Source organism: Scatophagus argus, chromosome 10 (assembly GCF_020382885.2).
Source record: "Scatophagus argus isolate fScaArg1 chromosome 10, fScaArg1.pri, whole genome shotgun sequence".
NCBI lineage: Eukaryota > Metazoa > Chordata > Actinopteri > Scatophagidae > Scatophagus > Scatophagus argus.
Window position 1 is genome coordinate 1,868,884 of NC_058502.1, and position 18,019 is coordinate 1,886,902.

General features: G+C 43.4%; 2 protein-coding genes across 4 annotated transcripts; both read right to left on the minus strand.

Annotated features, from left to right (window-relative positions):
- Positions 1–299: 299 nt before the first annotated feature.
- ppp1r1c (protein phosphatase 1, regulatory (inhibitor) subunit 1C) lies at positions 300–9,616 on the minus strand. 3 transcript variants are annotated; one of them, XM_046401161.1, is made up of 6 exons: positions 9,460–9,614; positions 7,927–7,984; positions 6,698–6,732; positions 6,114–6,168; positions 3,805–4,008; positions 2,426–2,755 (listed from the first exon to the last, which is right to left on the minus strand). In XM_046401161.1, exons 1-6 carry the CDS (start codon positions 9,538–9,540, stop codon positions 2,700–2,702), a joined length of 489 nt encoding a protein of 162 aa, XP_046257117.1. In that variant the 5' UTR covers positions 9,541–9,614; the 3' UTR covers positions 2,426–2,699. The 3 variants fall into 3 exon arrangements, with proteins under 3 accessions (XP_046257118.1, XP_046257117.1, XP_046257116.1); XM_046401162.1 differs by lacking the exons at positions 2,426–2,755; positions 3,805–4,008 and adding an exon at positions 300–1,398 and having other exon boundaries at positions 9,460–9,607; XM_046401160.1 differs by having other exon boundaries at positions 2,426–4,008; positions 9,460–9,616.
- A 5,398-nt stretch (positions 9,617–15,014) lies between these two features.
- Positions 15,015–17,927, minus strand: LOC124066264 (LIM domain-containing protein A-like). The gene is made up of 3 exons (XM_046402533.1): positions 17,764–17,927; positions 17,054–17,111; positions 15,015–16,151 (listed from the first exon to the last, which is right to left on the minus strand). The coding sequence occupies exons 2-3, from the start codon at positions 17,096–17,098 to the stop codon at positions 15,015–15,017; spliced, it is 1,182 nt and encodes a 393-aa protein (XP_046258489.1). The 5' UTR covers positions 17,099–17,111; positions 17,764–17,927.
- Between the last annotated feature and the right edge of the window lie 92 nt (positions 17,928–18,019).

Sequence of the window (18,019 nt, forward strand, 5' to 3'; positions counted from 1 at the left end):
CCCCTTACCAGTTAACCCAACGACCCAAAAAATCTGTGAAAATATATTGAAATAATCTGATTTATCACCCTGTCCAGTTTATGTAAAAAGAATTGAAAACCTGTGCTGTCGAAACTGTAAACTGATATTTCACTTTGCAAAATTTGTTACTATAGCTGAAGAGCGTGCTTGATGACAAATTCTTTATTAATAACACTTGTGCCTTTTGTGTTTTCTAAATATGTGCCATCAAAGATTTGTGTACAGTGTTTTAGAGTTTGACAAAGAGCTAATTATCTACTGCTTTGTTTTCCAATAGCTACAGTTGTGTCAACCACTTGGAAATTTCTTAATTCAAAGTGGATAATTTGAAGACCTGAGGAAACAGCCTAGAAGATATCTGATCAGTTAAAGTACTTGTAGCAGGTAATATAGCAGTGCTGAGTCAGGTGATCAGCTAGCATTCACTTCAGATTGTTTCTATATAAATGTATATGGTTTTTTTCTCCATGAACACTTTTAGTGGATGTTTTTTTAATTGTTTATGAGAAAACTGACAAAAAAGATGCACATCTCTTGTGAATGAATTAGCTGAAAGTGTTCACAAACTAACTAGCAGTAACCTGCGCTAGCTGCACTTGCTAGCGTATGGAAGATGTTAGCCTTCAAGGTTTTCTTCCACAAAGCTCTTTAACACATTTAATGTGGAAGACTCCAAACCATAATATTTTCCTAAATGTGTTTTGGTGTTCAGGGTGAAGGTCCTTTCTTCTGATATGCTCTTCTGGTTTTTTATATGTCGTTTCTGACAGAAAGGACTTTCTCCTGCACGCTTTGTGACGCAGCTATCAAGAAGACTAAATGTTAAATTTCTTCATTTTGAATATTTTGTGTCTTGAAAAAACAACATTTCTCAAGTGTTTGTTCGTTCACAGCATTAGAGGAAGCGTTAAGGCGTTAAATATATCAGCTGTGTGACTGTTTTGGCAGTAAAATCTCATCTGTTTGTTGCTTTGGTTAAATGGAAAAATCAATTTACACCTTTTTGTGATTTGTTGGTCTGACACAGAGCATATTCATGTGTTACACAACAGCTTGTGTGGAGCCATGTTGAGGTGCTAAGTGAGGTGAGTCAGCTCTCACTGTTGGGCTGTTCCCAGGCCAGTTCCTGGGTAGGCTGGTTCTTAAGCTACTCTGATTACACATTAATAGCTGTCTCTCAATGAAACGCACAGAGGTCAGCTGTCCCGATGGCCATTGTCTTGTCATGCAGGTGCTACGCTCAACGCCAGAGTTTGTCTGTTGATTTGTCTGGATGAATCGGCTGCCTCGTCTGTGCTGAGATGTCACTCCTGGATCATTCATCCTGAGGGTCTGTTTCCTCCTCATCCTCCTCGGGTACAGGACTTTTCAGCTTACCTACACACACACACACACACACACACACACAGTCGTCACACACATGAAGGTTCCCAGGCTCACCAGGCTACTTAAATTACCTGCCAAGGCAAGAGGAAGCTAACGTTCATAAATGCTAAAACAACATATTGCACATATACAGTAGGCTATGTATCAAGCTCATTACATTAGATGGTGGTGGAAAGTAACTTAGTAAATTATTTTATCCTACTTTATACTGTATGTGTACCCCACACATTTCACTCCACCACAGGGATTTGGCAGCTTTCGATGCTTTCAGATTCAGATTATTCATATAACATTTGTGACTTTTGTGGTAATAAAATTGAACAGCGCACGTCCCTGTAACAAATGCCAGCTGCACAGAACCAAAATCAAAACACATGCCTAATATGGCTAAAGGCGTGAAGACAAACCAGAACGTTCTACATTTGACCAGTTGTTAAGGTGGATCCCATTTGTTTCCTCCCTCCTCCTTTTGTTCCCCTTCTTGCAGCGCGTTACATCTGTGGACAGCGAGCCTCTCAGCGCCACGTGATGAAACCACGGGGACACGTACGATAAACCCACACTGTCATCCACAAACACACACAGACGCTTCAGCTGTTAATGCAGCGTGAGGCGATGCTGATCTCCAAACAGTCGGGTCACACAGATGTGAGGAAGGCAGACAGTTGATTTTATTACTGCACGAAGGACTTGAGCAAACAAAACTTTGTGTCCCTTATAAAACCTTTTTAATCTTGTACTCTAAATGTTTTAATCTCTTAATAGTCGTCTTAACAGTTTTTTCAACATCTTACATTAGTTTAGGTAGCCGTCGGGCTCCTGAATGCTGATGTCCTAAACAGGTTTTTGTGTTGTTTGTCATGGAAAATCACTGAGAGTAAAGAAATAACAAACACGGACATGAAGCGACCTCCCCAAATACTGCAAAACTTTTTGTGTTTTAGCAAAAAACAAATAGATGGTTTGATAGACGAGAAAGACTTTAAAGGATAAAGGATGCTCACACGTTCAGTAGATGTTTCAGTATAATACTTCTTTATTCACAGCCATTTCTACATAAGCACCAACATCACCTGCAGTAATTTAAATTTAGACTGATTTAGTACATTCAACTAAAATCCCTAAGTGCACGTGTCTGTATGTATGCTTTAAAGAGAGAGACGGCAGGTCCAAACATACAGGAGTTACGAGCAGCACGACAGTGAAGCAGCGTGTTAATGGGATGAACAGCAGTGAGTGAGAGGGAGGAGGTGGTTATCAAGAGACAGACGGAAACAAGCGAGTGAAGGTGGCTATCGGGACACGGAGTCGGGACTGGACGCTTCCTTTTTGTGGTCACATGACAAATCTGAGAAGACGCAGAAAGAGGGAGGGAGAGGAGGATAAAGAGAAAGAGGGAATAGGAAGATGAAAAATCGTGCAAAGCCAGAAGAGGAGGAGGAAGGACAAGAGAGGGAGAGGAGTTAGTGCTGTTAGTAGTCAAGAGAGGTACAGAACAGAGTGTCACGTTATATGTTATACCATGGAAATGTAAATACAGAGTGAAGTGTCAGTAACAGACTGAGTGTGAGCAGGTTTGTCATTTTAACTCTCCTTGTAGCTCATTTCATCTCTGCTAGGCAGGCAGCGTGTTTCGAAATGCAACTAAGTACATGTACTCAAGTACTATTCAACTGCAAAACTTGAGGTACTTGTACTTTTTTCACTCCTTAGTTAGCTTAGTGACTAACCAGTTAGTTAGTCACAGCTCAGTGTGAGCCTATTGTTCATGAACAGGTGCACTTTTCTGTGTAGCAATACAGAAAGAAAATAGTTCCCATGCTTCCTCCACCGCTGCTGAACACAGCTGCACCAAAAGAGACTTCAGAGCTGAGTTTTAATTTACGCCTGATGTTGAGGCTACAGGCAACTGCTTCCATGTCGCATGTGATTGTTAATATAAAGAATGTTTATTAAGAAAAGTCACTTTTATGGTTGCCTCTTAATGCATTTGAATAAAATTGAGGAAATAAGTATTTGTTCTTATTTGATAACTATTTTTGTCATTGAGCAAAATAATCCAGTGGTCTGCTGGTTACTATTTGTTAGAATTTTGCCACTGAAATTAATAACAGAATAAGTCGTCGCGGCAATAACGGTGAGGCTCACCCAAATATAAAAACATCCCCCGTTTTTAATTTTATTTTATTTTTTTCCACAAATTGCACCATGCTAATGGCGGAGTGATATATTTAGTGATGAGGAAGGTGTGCTGTCATGTTGCTTTAATTATATTCTAAATGTCTATCTGACCAATCAGATTGCTTCGTCGGAACTACTTGTTGTATGACTCTGGTTGTAGCACAGTGTATGGAGTGAATGGTGGCCAAAATGTGTTTCTGTCTGAAAACATTTTACCCCCTGAACTGCTGCTCTCTGCCACTCCTCTCTCCTGATTGGCTAACAGCAGACTCGCCTCATTCCCATTGGCTTCCTCTGGCCCATTGTGATTGGCCCACAGGGAAGCAGTGGCATAGAGCTGTGCTGTGACTGGGCTCAGCTGGCTGTCTGTCTCACAGAGCTCCGCCCCCAGAAGTTGTTGCTCCACCCCCAGTTGAAGTTCTGAGGAGAGAAGAGCGCCTCTAGAGGAGAGATGCTGCAACTACAGACTACAGACATGTTGTGACAGAGCGGAAGAAGGCCAAAACTAAAATTAATTTTTCATTGAAAAATTACAACTGAAGATTATAAATTGAACTGAGGGTAAAATCAAATTAAAGCTCAGCTGAACAGTTCAGTAACTTTTGTAAATCTTCAGCTATCAAAGTCCAGTGGTCTTATTCTTGTAGAGCTACTAAAAGCCTACAAACTCTCAACTAGATCCTCTTGTACCAATATTGTACTCAGTTTGTAGATGACGTGTCCAAATCACCCACCAAGAGCCACCAAAGTCCTCTTAAACATGAAATTAAAGACTTAAACACCTGTAAGGTTAGTTATTGGTTGTTCATGAAATCCTGGGAAACCACAGTGTGAAGATAAAACCTAATCAGATCAATCAGCAGAATCCTTTTTTTCTTCATCTTACAGTATGTAAATGCAAGCTTTTGGTGCATAGGCAGCTACTTATGAGGCTATTAGCTCACACACACACACACACACACACACACACACACTCATACGGGATCAATAAAAGAAAGGCTTTTACTGCCTCCACTTCCTGGAACGAGCTCAGTGCTGCGCTCACTGGAGAGCTCAGCACACACACTCCGCTGTGTTTTTCCTTCCTATCTGTCTTGCTATCTTTTTCCTCCTAAATCTCCACCTTTCCTCACAGACTCATTAAACTTCTCTGTCTGAGCATCCGAAGTCAGAGACGCGCTGAAGAAGACGCATATGAAGGTTTTGCTAAAGCAGGAAGGCTGCGGCTGCACGGATTCTTCTGGCACCGTAACCGTTTTATAAATTATTCAGTACAGAAGATGATAACAAAATGAATCTTTTAGTGAATCTTTCACATGTCGTTCACGAAAGCCGAGCTGTGCTGACAACTTGTTTGGTCAACTGCAGAAGCTTTTGCTCCTTAAAATGTCACTACAGTTTCGCTGTGGCAGAAATGACACACAACACAAGTTTTATAAGTCGCATAGCCCCCACACACAATTCTGCTACTACCACCGCCAATGAAAAACGGAAAATAATAATACAACCAGAAACTAATTTTCACTCCACCAGAGAAAAGATTCTGTGCTGCATGCTGCTATTACATATTTTAACCCACATGCTTACGCCCTTTAAAGATGCTATAATTCATTAAAATTAGCTAAGCAGTTTGACTTAATGCTAAAGAATATATATGTTTTCGTGCCAAACTAGTCACTGACTGACAGACACAATTAGAAGTAATGGTTCACCGCCCCCGTCGCCCTGCCAGCTGAGCCGACAGAAGACCAAAGGAAAACACAAGTGGGAGTAAAAGCAGAAACAGCTTCAGAGAACAGAGAGGAAGACAAACAGCATGTAACGACAGAAAGCAAACAGAACTTACATATACCAAAAACAAACATATAGATCCTGAGGAGAGGAGGAGGGAGACTAGTGTGTATACAGCTGCGACAAAGCAGCCAGAGTTTGACATTACAGACCTTAAAGTACTGACAGCATCAGTAGAAATTCTTACTCAAGTATGAAGGCCTGCGCTTCAACTATTCACATAAAGATCCTGAGAGAAAGAAGTGACGGGTCACCGCAGAGGACGTTTGTTTAACAAATCCCTGTTTCACATTCAGGGTAACAAACACATTCATTCGATTTGTCACACGTCCACTTTTCTGACGTGTCGGTTGCTTCCTGGAGCTTTGCAGACTACTGACTTTCCGTCGCTCCAGGGGTGAGGAGGTCATTTTTGGGTGGACTGCTCCTTTAAGAGCTCCCATGGCATGAAAGACCTGCATTGAGTTGAGACGCCACCCACCGTTTACTTTTCATGGATGTTTACAAGCACTTCTGCAGCAGATTGTCAGCAAAGTAATAACTCTTACTCTGCTGTGGTGGTGGCTTTCACTGCACACGTCTCCTCTCAGCTCGCCACCTTTTCGCCAGTTTTAACGGTGACTAATCACAGAAAATCCTCCTTGTAATCCTCTCCTCAGGGAGGGAAAATGGATTTCTTCCGCTTACAGACAAAGTTCACATTTTGCAGAGTCATGAGAGACCAGAGTGTTTACCTTTCATGGTGGGCGGGGCATAGGTGCTCTGCTTCCTCTGGGAGGCGTCTGAAGCCTGGAGGGCCCCAAGAAAAACAATATCAAACACAGTCACACACCGTATCCACATTATGTTTATTTATTTATTTATCCATCCTTATTTTTATTCCCTATCACTTAGTGAAGTCCTATAAAAGCTCCTTCTCTCTCTTCTTTTTTGGGGGAGTTTGGAGGGATGACGTGTGTGTGCAGTGTGGGTTAATGTGTTTGTACATGTGTGTATATGTTATGCAAGTGCAAAACTGCTTTATGGAGAAGACGTCAGTAGAAGAAGTTTCAGTAAATGATGTGGTTTTAAAGAAGGAGTTAACATCCCACAGGAGAGGGAAAACCTTGTCGAAGGTTTGTCGCCCTTTCTGATCTGATCGCAGTGAAACCACATCGACCTTCCAGACGAGCCGTCTTTTATCTGTCTTCCCCCTGACTCTCAGCAAATGGCTAAAAAAAGTGATTAAGACGTCTGAGGTCGTGTAAGGTGGCCGTGAAGTGGAAGCTCATCGCCTGACTCTGCTTCACTGAGGATTCTGAGCAACATGTGCACAAACCTGCGACTCTCCGCTGGCGTGTTGATCTCCGACATCTGGAGGAGAGACGAGACAGCAGCAGTGAGCTCTTTGGGTTTGCACTCATTTGTCTTTCACAAGTTAGACAGAAGAGGCGAGAACTTGTGAGGGAACAGCTTCAGCGGGTCTGCTGCCCAGCGATCGGCTTCGGAACAGGGTCTTAATAGTCTTGTTTCCTCTGTGGCCTGAAGCGGGGCTGTGATCAAACAGCTTTCAGATGGACTCCATGTGATCAGAGCAGCACTTTGTTCACCCAAGTTTGCCAATTCCTGGAATCGATGTTAAGAAATCACCTTTCTTAACACCAGCTGGTGATCATAGTGTCAGATCAATGACTTTCCAACTTCCTTTTTGTTTTTGCGGCGCTGGGACCAAAAGGCCGTCGGCTCCTGCTGAATCTTTAAAAATGGCTCACAAATGTAAGCTTGCTTTCATCTCCTGAAATAGTCAGGTGCTGCAGCTGTGGCAAACATGTCTCAAACTGCCAGAGAAGATTTTTGGGGAATAATAAAATGAGGGTGACGCGCCTTTAAGCAAGACCAAGTACCAGCAGGAGCTTGTAAAAATGAAAGATTAAACTATAAAAATATCAGCGTTTGTTGTGGACAAAATACGACCCGGCAGCAAAATAATTCAGCAATTCAGCAATAATTCAATAATTAAGCCGTAACATCTGCATGTTTTTGTCACAGTGATTTTGTTTGTTTCAAGGCTAACAGTAACGTCTTGTTTAATTTATTTATTTATTTCATTTACATCTGTTTTCACTGTGCAGACTGACTGACTGTCAAACAGTGAAAGAGCAGAAATTTCAAATCTCTGAGCCTGATTTCTTTCTCAGAGTTGGCGATGCTGAAGTTGGTGTGCGTGCTCGTCCACGTTTACGTTTCTGGTCTTCTCGTTTGGTACCAACAGAAAGAGAAGAAGCCACTCGGGGGGCCTGCAGAGCTTCCTACAACTCGACTGGAAGCAGACTCGCTGAGCTGAGCTCACGAAATGGAACCAGGCCGATTATTCAATCAGTCAGTTCCTGCGTCGGGGGATTTTTAAGAGCCAACACACACACACACACACAGACACACACACATCAGTCCAGTCTGAACGCTGAGATCACTTACCAAAAGCTGCAGCACAAATCTAATAAAAGCTCCATTATAGCAGCTGATTTTCAGCTCTCTCCTCCATCTCTACCTTCACCCCTCCCCCCTCACCTGTGCCAGGTTGTCTGTAGATCTGCAGAGTGGCAGGAGTCGGTCTTCTGCGACGGATCTGAGATAAACACACACACACACGTCTGTTAGAGGTTTAAAACTCACTGGTTTTCTTTGTCCAACAACGTGTGATTGACTGTAGGCCGTGTGGTTGGTTGAACGTGTTTGTCTCGGCCTGTTTGAATTAAATGAGGAGACACTCTTGTATGACAGCTCGCTCAGTGTCCCTGTAATTAGGATTCAAAAACTTTAGCTCCCTGTCCAAATAAAAGTCAATTAAAATACCAGCTGGACCTAATTCTTCCACTGTAAAAACAATCAAACACATTCATGTGCATTTGTGTAAACTTAACTGGTGTCATTAACTGAATACAACAGCACAACATGCTGCACCACATTCTATTAAAAGCAGGCTGTAAAAGGAAGTATTGCTTGTAATTATGTTAACCACTAACTAATGTTAACAAGTCGGTGCAAAGACTGGATTAAACCCAGTGCTCCCTAAAACAGAACAGTTTAGTTTACTTCGTTCACAGACGGGAACCACACGTCAGGAATGTAAATGTTTGTCGTCATCCTGGAGGACAGACTTGGTTTACAAGATGGTATCTCATAAAGACATGACTGAAATTTATGTTTGACCTAAGGAAATGTTGGTGCTTTCCAACACGGGGGCTCCCTAAACGGCCGCAGAGGGGCCCTAATCTGTCACCGATCATCACCAGCTTCCCTGGAAATGAACGACTTCCGGTTTCCATCGAGCAAACAGCTCGTAAAGACGTCAGCAAAGCACAGAGCAGCGTCCAACCCCTCGCAGGGAGCTGACGCAGGACCATTCACGATCAGTCAAAGGAAAGTCACACCTCAGATAGTCGCGCCATTTATTCATCTGTGCTGTTCTGCACATTTCAGCAGTTAAACTGGCCTTTTAGTGATATCACATGTTTCCCGGACAGCCTTTTAACCAACACCCTCATCCTCCAGCAGAGCAGGAGTGAACGCTTTGCAGTCAGCTGCAGGTCATCCGAGACAGACGCGTTTACATCAGCAGCGACTTGGAGAGTAAACAAGAAAAGTACATAAATGAATACATTTGTTCTCAGTGGAAAAGGAGAAATTTCTTTTGGTCTGTTTGATTAGGAACTGAACACTAAAACTAAGTAAATGTTTCTTTTTTGGTGTTTCATTGTGTATTTTAGGGCGGGTCTTTCCTTTAATTGTCCACACCATCTGCTCACAAATGTTATCTCTTTAAACCCTTTGCCTACAGACAGGAAAAGAAAAGCAGCCAGCAAAACACACGCGATAGACTCGAATGTGTCACGCGTGCGGCTGCTGAAACATTACAAACCCACTAAACACACGCGCTGTCACACAAACACACAAACCACAGCTTTCATGAGGCGGACTTCAGCTGCTCGGCACCCACACTCAGAGGACTGCGGACGAGACTCCCAGGACCAGAGAGAAAGCCTCATTCAGCCCTCACATGTGTGAGCCCACTCTGTAACACACACACACACACACACTCACATGTTCGGCGGCCTGCGGGTCCAGCTGTCCCTGCAGCGGAGGCACAGCAAACTGGATCTTCTTCGGACTGCTGGGCTCCATTATTACTGACTGAGAGAGAGAAAGTAAGAAAGACGGACAGAAAGAGAGAAAGAGAGAGAGAGAGAGTGAGTGTGTGTGTGTGTGTGAGGGAGGGAGGGAGCAGAGAGGGAGGGAGTGGTCTCCTCTCGGCCGATGGGGTCCATTATCACTAATTGACAGACTCGGAGAGAGAAAGAACAGGAGCCCAGTCATCCTGCTGCTTTTTCCACAACACACACTCTGATGCACAGAGAAGTGCTGTGCTGATGTCATGTGTGTACTGCTGTGTACTGTGTACTGTGTACTGTGAACTGTGTACTGTGAACTGTGTACTGTGAATTGTGCAATCTGTACTGTGTACTGTGTACTGTGAACTGTGTACTGTGAATTGTGCAATCTGTACTGTGTACTGTGTACTGTGGACAGTGTACTGTGTACTGTGTAATGTGTGCTGTGCACTGTGGACTGTGGACTGTGATGTTATTCTGCAACGTTTTTATTATGATTTATTTTGACGTTTATAATCTTACTAACCTCTGGTGAGTTTAAGTTCTCCAAAAACGCCAAACACGTGTGTTACTGACGGTACTGTATTAACTTACTGTATTAAGTAACTTACTGTATTAACGTACTGTATTACGGTGTGTATTAACACACGTGTGGGATTACGCAGTTTGTTTATTCACCACAGTGAACGCAGTCTCCATGGCAGGATATGAATTAGTTTTAAAATCAGCCGTCAAACAAGCAACTTTCAGTGACACAATTAAGCCGCAGTCTAAAATTACACGCATGTTCGTGTGACGTGCAGTCCAGCAGCTCCACACACACACACACACACACACACACACACACACACACACACACACACACACACACACACAATGTGAAGCCTCCACTCTTCTCATGTCTCGGATGTCGCAGCTTTACATGAATGTTGTGCCTGCAAAGCCTCAGCTTAACTGCACATCAGGGCTGCGAAGTCACTTTGGGTAAAAATAAAACAGGTCACTTTATTCACCGATGGGTTTCCAATGTCAAACGCTAAACTTTGAGCCATTTTCAGAGGAGCTTTGGATGAATGAAGTTATTGTCTGCTTCTATGACAAATTGCTGTACGAAAACAGCCGAAAATGGCTCGAAAGGACACGTGATCTCGCACTGCATTGTGTGCCGCGGTCGCCATCCCTTCGCGTTAGATTCAGTGCTGTGAGAGAGACACCATGGACAAATGGACCGTACCGAGACAAGCTGGACCTGTTCCAGAGGCTCGGTACATCGACAAAATGAGTACAATAGGTGGAATCGATCCATATGAGCACGTGCAGTGATATTTATCTGTTTGCACATTGTATTTTCATTTGTTACCTCATTTGCAGTGTTATTTATCTGTTTGCACATTGTATTTTCATTTGTTACCTCATTTGCAGTGTTATTTATCTGTTTGCACATTGTATTTTCATTTGTTACCTCATTTGCAGTGTTATTTATCTGTCTTTTTGCTGCACCTTATCTGCACTGTTACTGGACGTTTATCATTGTGTCACTGCGCTGCACAAGAATGTCTGTAATAAACTGAAAAGGCTTTAAAACAAGGAGCGTTCACACGTTACTGCTTGAGTAAATGGCTCACAGAGGACTTCTTATGGCTCAGTTGAAGTAGTTGGAATATAGTTTCATATATTACTACTGAACTACAGTATTTGTTATCACCATCAGGCACAGTTTGATTAACGATGGCGGCAGTTAACGACACGGCACGTTTTAACACAAGAGCAGCGTCACGTATGCAGCCCACGTAAACAAACTTTTCAGTTGCCCGTAAAGCCCACAATGCATTGCGGTTTCATCCACTCCGTTACGTCACCCCTTCGAGCCCTAATGTGACAGTAACGTACTGTTTTTGGTACTTTACGGTAGAAAACAATGCATTCTGGGCGATGTTTAAAGTTGAAATATATTTTGTATTTTTGATAAAATGTTTTGTGGAGAAGCACAGGACTCCGGTGGTCGCGTACGGTTGGCTGAACTATTACGAGAATTTCAGAAACCGCGATTTGAAGTGCAGTTAGCTAACCGCAAAAGATGCTACATGTACGACACGCGTGCGGAGCACCTCACGCGGGGCAAACTGCCACGCAGGAGCACGAGGTGACAGAGAGCGGCGCGTGTTGGAGCCAGTAGCGGCATGCATTCACGGAGTGGGCAATGAGTAAGTACGACGGAGCCGACACGGGCAGCACTGCTGCTTCAAGGCAACAAACACGCTAGCTAAAGGCTAACGAGTGCGCGGTATCCTCCGCGGCAGCTGCAGCCAACGTTAGCACGTCTGTGATGGCTGACTCGGTTAGCTTAGCATGCTTACCAAACTGCTGCCAACATATTAAACACGCTACAACAGTGTGTAGGTTTTATCAGTGGGTCTGAAAACTTAGTGTAAAACCACAACTCGTGAATTGCAGATTATTAATGGGGATTTATTCCAGTATACACGTACGGTTGTGCTAACACAACAACAATAACATATGAGGAGAAGATCAGGTTTTTTCCTCCCTGACATCAGTACAGTTTGCCCTGATGTCTGGCTGCGGACCGTGGAGATGCTTTGAGAGGGGAGACGGATAGATTTAACTTTACTAACTTACTACTTACTAACTTTACATTGTATAAAATGCTCTCGATAAATTACAGCAGTGATTGGCTGTAGTTCCTATCACTGTCTTTTAAGAAGTTAGATTTGCTGGAGGCTGCTTGATTTTCTTTTTCACCATAATGGTGGAACACGACTGTCTGATCACCATCAGATCTGTTACTCAGGTGTGCCTCATATAACATAGCAATGCTTGTGTTCTGTTATTATTATTGATCTTGAAGAAGGCCTAAAATCGCACCTATATAAGAAAGAAATGCATATTGAGCCAGCGTGTGCAACACTTTTTCCCCCACTCTTAAGTCTATTTCCAGTGATCACTTTACATTATTTTCCATTATGTCTGGCTCTGGTGTAACTGTTGCTTTTTCCTGGTTTTAAAGGCTGCTTTCCAGTAAAGAGATGCAGTTTTCTGAACTTATGAAACTGTTGAAGCCATTCTAATATTTGTCTCTAGTCATCATATCCAAATTACTAATGACTGTCTATCAGAAATCATGTGTGCAGATATCTGTCTCAGACTGCTATGTTTTTCAGGCGCTTCATTGGGATCAACCCAGAGAGAGGTACCAAGGCCAGCCGGGGCAAGATGGTCTCCAAGAGGACAGGGAACGTTGTTCAGAAGAAGTCTGAAACAGTCAGTCCCCGTGCGTCCAGTCTCCTGAAGAACCTCGTAGACTTTGAGTGGAATTTCATACAGGTCAGTGAAAGCTCCCGACATCAACGCAGCCACAATTATTTCACACTGTTTGCCTGTGTACTAAATTTAACAATTTTGGTATTTATGCTGTAGAACTACTATTTATGTTAACAAGAAGGGATCCTTTTCACTTGTCAAAGTCAAAGTTCATTTTAGTCAGTCAGCAGAATCTTGGCAGGCTCTTGGTGCTTGGTTCTATGCTAAGCGCACTAAAAGCCTTCTCTTTATGTTTTAAGAGACCTGTTTAAGTTAATTTAAAAACACTTTAAACGCTGAAATTTGGATTATCAAACACTATTGAGACTTGAACACAGGCGTCGGAGCTGTTATTTGTGAGCGACGGGCACTGGTAAGCCTGTGATTTCTAGGGCTATAATCAACCAAAGAAATTGTTAGTCGGCTGAAGCCCTCAAATTTCCACTAAAAATTGACTAATGGGGTGCGACTAAGTGACGTATATGAAGTAAATATGTGCAATAGGGCTGGGCAGTATAGATAAAAGTATTGTGATATTTGATTTCCACCTAGTCGTAGTTTGAAGGAATGATGCATCTTGCCGATGTGTTGTGAAATGTATTGTATATTGTATGTATTGTATTTCTTTGATTGAAGCACTCTAATTTTGCCTAAAGGACTTGGCGAGATTTTCTACTACTTAGGTAATTATTTTTTCAAAAGCAAAACTTTTTCATGTATTTCAGTTTATTTGAAAGCAGAAGTCCTTTTTGTTTATATCAAAAATGAAGTATTTCAGTTGGCGTTGCCTTTTTAAATAAATCTTGGGTTACATCCTTAGTCATATTTTGTAAGTCTCTTCTTTTGAATAGATCTTTTTTCATTGCTACATTTTAGTTAATAAGTCAGTATTAGCTGTATTTGGTATTTTGAAAAAAAGCAAAAAAACAAAACAATACTGTTGACCTGCCACAAGTATACTGTAATTTCAACAAAATACATCACTATACTGTGTTTTAGTACATGACAGTATAACAGTAATAAATTGTAAATAAGTTTACAGTGAGCAAACTAGCAAAATTGGTAATTTACTGGCAACCCTGCTGGCAGTAGTTTACTGTAATATCAAGAAAATACAGCAATGTACTGTAATTCAGTGCGTGGTATTATCACGGTAACAAACTGTTGAGTTGATTACAGTAGGAGAACTGTAAAATTAACAGTAAAATACTGGCAACCCTGCTGCCAGTATTTTACTGTTGATCTACATGACTGTTGTTTAAGTGCTGCATAATGTGGAAAATGAAAACAATATTTTCTACTGGAATATAAATGATGTGCTGAGAGAGTTTTCCTCTTCTGTTCCTCTTTGTCTTTCTGTGAGTCCCCCATTTGCATTTTCTACCCCCCCCCCAACCCCAAACCTGCATCTTTTACCACCAGTGACATCAGTGTGTGTGTGTGTGTGTGGGTTGGCAGTCGTAGTGGAAACACTTTGTCTCAGTGGAGACATCTGGAGAGACTTAGTGGCCCCTGTAGGTGGAAGAAAGTGCGCACACACACACATCGCACAACGAGCCTCTTGTTGTATTTTTGATTTTTTTTTCATGTAGTTGGAAACCGTCCACATCGGCTCTGTGGAGGTCAGTCAGAAAATCCTGCTCTCCACTCGGCCCAGCGGCTGCAGTGGAGGACGTCCTCCGTCTAGGACGTGACGGGACATCGTGGACACAGACATTAAAACCTCTGTGTGTGTGTGTGTATGGATCACAGTCGCACTGCCGACTACTTTGAGTTTGTGCATTTGGCCAAACTCGTGTCAGAGATGAACGTAAGCAGATCACAAGACAAAGACTGAGACACCAAAGTAATTCTGTGTCTAAATTATATTTTATTCATGATGATGATTTCTTTGAACTGCAGCAAAATCAGTGTAATGATTTATATTGACAAGTTCACACAGATACGTTTGAGCAACATCATAGTTTAATTTTTATTGTTACAGAAATTGGACTTTCAGAAATCCGCACGTCAGCACAGCAAGACAAATGGAGCCCAAATGGAGTTTGGGAGAGCGATGAAAATGTCCCTCAGACGTTTGGCTGAACTCACTACCACTTAGTCAGATCATATTTTATGTGTCACACGTTTGACAGCTTTCTGAAGCACTGCAGTACTGTTTACTTCTGATTATCCGTAATGAGTCCAGTATGGAGAGTGAGGAAAGTACATACCGTACCAGTACCAGTATGGTGGTGCAGGTGGGTATGTCTGAGGTGGGGGTAACACCGGAGGGGTGTGCAGGGGTGGTGGCAGCCTTTCACCCTGAGCTAAGACAGCAGGAACATGCTGAGGCTGATGGTGCTGGTGTGACAGGTGTTGTGGTTGGTGCTGGTGCGACACCTCGTGTGGTTGGTGCTGGTGTGACAGGTGGTGTGGTTGGTGCTGGTGCGACACCTCCTGTGGTTGGTGCTGGTGTGACAGGTGGTGTGGTTGGTGCTGGTGTGACAGGTGGTGTGGTTGGTGCTGGTGTGACACCTCGTGTGGTTGGTGCTGGTGTGACAGGTGGTGTGGTTGGTGCTGGTGCGACACCTCGTGTGGTTGGTGCTGGTGTGACAGGTGGTGTGGTTGGTGCTGGTGTGACAGGTGGTGTGGTTGGTGCTGGTGCGACACCTCCTGTGGTTGGTGCTGGTGTGACAGGTGGTGTGGTTGGTGCTGGTGTGACAGGTGGTGTGGTTGGTGCTGGTGTGACAGGTGGTGTTGCTGTAATGATGGTCGTGATATCTGTGGAGGCGGCACATCGTTGACTCCTCCCTGCCCTCCTGCAGTTCCTGCCTCTGTGTTCTCGTGTTGTTTAAAGGTGTAGAAGGAGTCACCATCATCACTCTGGGATAACACCTGCAGGTGGAGGGTGGAGACGACGGTGTGAGGGCGGGGCAGCAGGGCCAGGGGGGTGAGGCGAGGAGGAAGGTGGGTGGGCAGGGAGTAAGACTTGACAAATGAGAGTCTTCGTGTCTTCAACCTGCTTTGATCTTCCTGACTGTCCACCGTCTCCTCCGTCTCCTCTCGTCCATCACCATCTTTTCCTCCACCTTCAGATGCAGGAAGGAGCTTCTCTGTTTCAGGCTCCTCGAGTATTTCAGAAGAAGCCTTCACAGAGCAGCTGCTGCTCGATTCGGTTTCTGACTCGCAGTCCGTCTCTGGTCCAGAGTCTTCGGCCGAAGAGCTGGACTCGCCGTTGCTCTGGCACCAAAGCCTGGAGCTCCTCCGCTGGTTGTAGCAGGAGGCGCAGCGAGACAGGCTGAGGCATTCAGGACCGGACCTGGACTGGACACGGAGGGCGGACAAGAGTTCAAGAGACAGTCAGTCTGTTGTGAAGGCAGTCAGTTAACAGTAAATAATTTAAGGCTCTCTGTGTACAGCATACTTTAACATCAGCACCTTTAAGGTCGGGGATTGAAAAACACTGAGGTCACGGTTTAGTTAGACATTGTGTTAAGGGTTAAACGCCACAAAGTCAGCAGCGGCAGGAGGTCGAGGTGGGCACGTGGGTCAACAAAACACCGTTCCTCCTGTTTCCTGACAGTCAACCGTGGTCTCTTTTAACCACCATTTGACCACCATCGTTTCCTGTCCAAATCCAAGTGGTTGTTGCTGAAACCATGATCTCAAGGAAGGCTTCAGCAGAAAATTTAATGTAAATTTATGAAACTTTACTGGTGGAAGTGATCTCATCTCTAAGCAAAGTCTACACTTAAGTGATGCCCCTGCTGGTTGTGCTGGGGAACTGCAGTCTGTGGTGAACTTTGCATGTGCGTTATGATCAATGCGACAGCAAATATCAATCGAAGGTGTGAGGAATGAATTACCGGAGCGTTTCTGTTGAACACGAGCCACAGTTGTGTGTTTGTGCTCCACCTCACTCACTGCAGCAGCCACACACTCCCACACTGATCAATACATGTTGTTTAGCTTCGGTCTCCACCGTCGCCGGGAGCTCGTCTTCTGAAAGGTTTGATTCTGTCTTTGAGGAAAGCCTCACGAGAGTAATCACTGAGGAATCAGCTGCCAGTCTGAGCTGATCTGTGATTTCTAGATCACAGGTGTGCGGTCAGAAACGATCTTGTGACTGATTTCAGGTCTAAAGCCTTTTCTTTTCTGGGCTGCTTTGTACAGATAGTAACAGATACGTGTAGTTTAAATACTGCACATGAAGTACAAATGGTTACCTTTGGTTGTTCTGGACTGTGGGCATGCTGGTCCTCTGTGTTCATCCCTTCCAAAACCCTGCTGGCAAGAAAAAGTAAAACACTGAAGTTTCATGAAGCACCTTGAAAACTGCAGTATGAACAGGAGAAACTGTACCTGTGGTACCCAGTTACAGTATTCACACTTCTCAGTTTACTGCATCTTCAGAAATATGCGTTTCGTTATTTATTTAGTGAAATGGTAAAGAAACCGGCTGAACTTTAACTACGTAGTACTACTGTCCCAAAAGTACTTTGTTAGGACAGTCTCTCCTGTTCACGAGAGCTGAGGTGATCAGTCAGTTTGATGTAGACAGGAAAATATTAAGTGTTTTGTTAATCGGTGAATCGTTTCAGTCACAAACACTGTGACAAAGTCTCCAGCTTCTCAAATGAAAGAGTTTGCTGCTTTTTGGTCGTGTGGGACCGCAGAAATTACCAGAAGTTATCATGATTTCTAATGATTATTTTAATTATGGGTTAATCTGATTATTATTTTCTCCTTTAAATTGATTGATCAATTGGTTGGTACAGACAAGTCAAATCCAACCAAACCTCAACATTATTTAAGTTAGAAAGATTCTGATCATTAAAAATGAAAGCAGCAGATTCTCCCGTGTGAAACTGGAGCCGTGAAATCGTTTTTAAAGAAACCGAACGAGTTTAATTAACACGGAAGTATTTGTACTCACTCATACTCGTACTTTGTCGTCTTCAGGTCCAGGATGCAGCCTGATCGTCCGGTCGCTTTGGCAGCTGCTTCACTTACCTGAGTTTGTTCACGCAGGAGAGCGTCCACGCCCAGGTGTGTGTGAGCATGTGTGTTTGTGTTGCGAGAGTACACACTGGTCAAATTAAATCCACAGATAAGAGACACACACACACATACACAGTGGGATCTTTCTTCACTAACTTCCACCAGCTAAAAAAAAATGTATTCTGGTATTC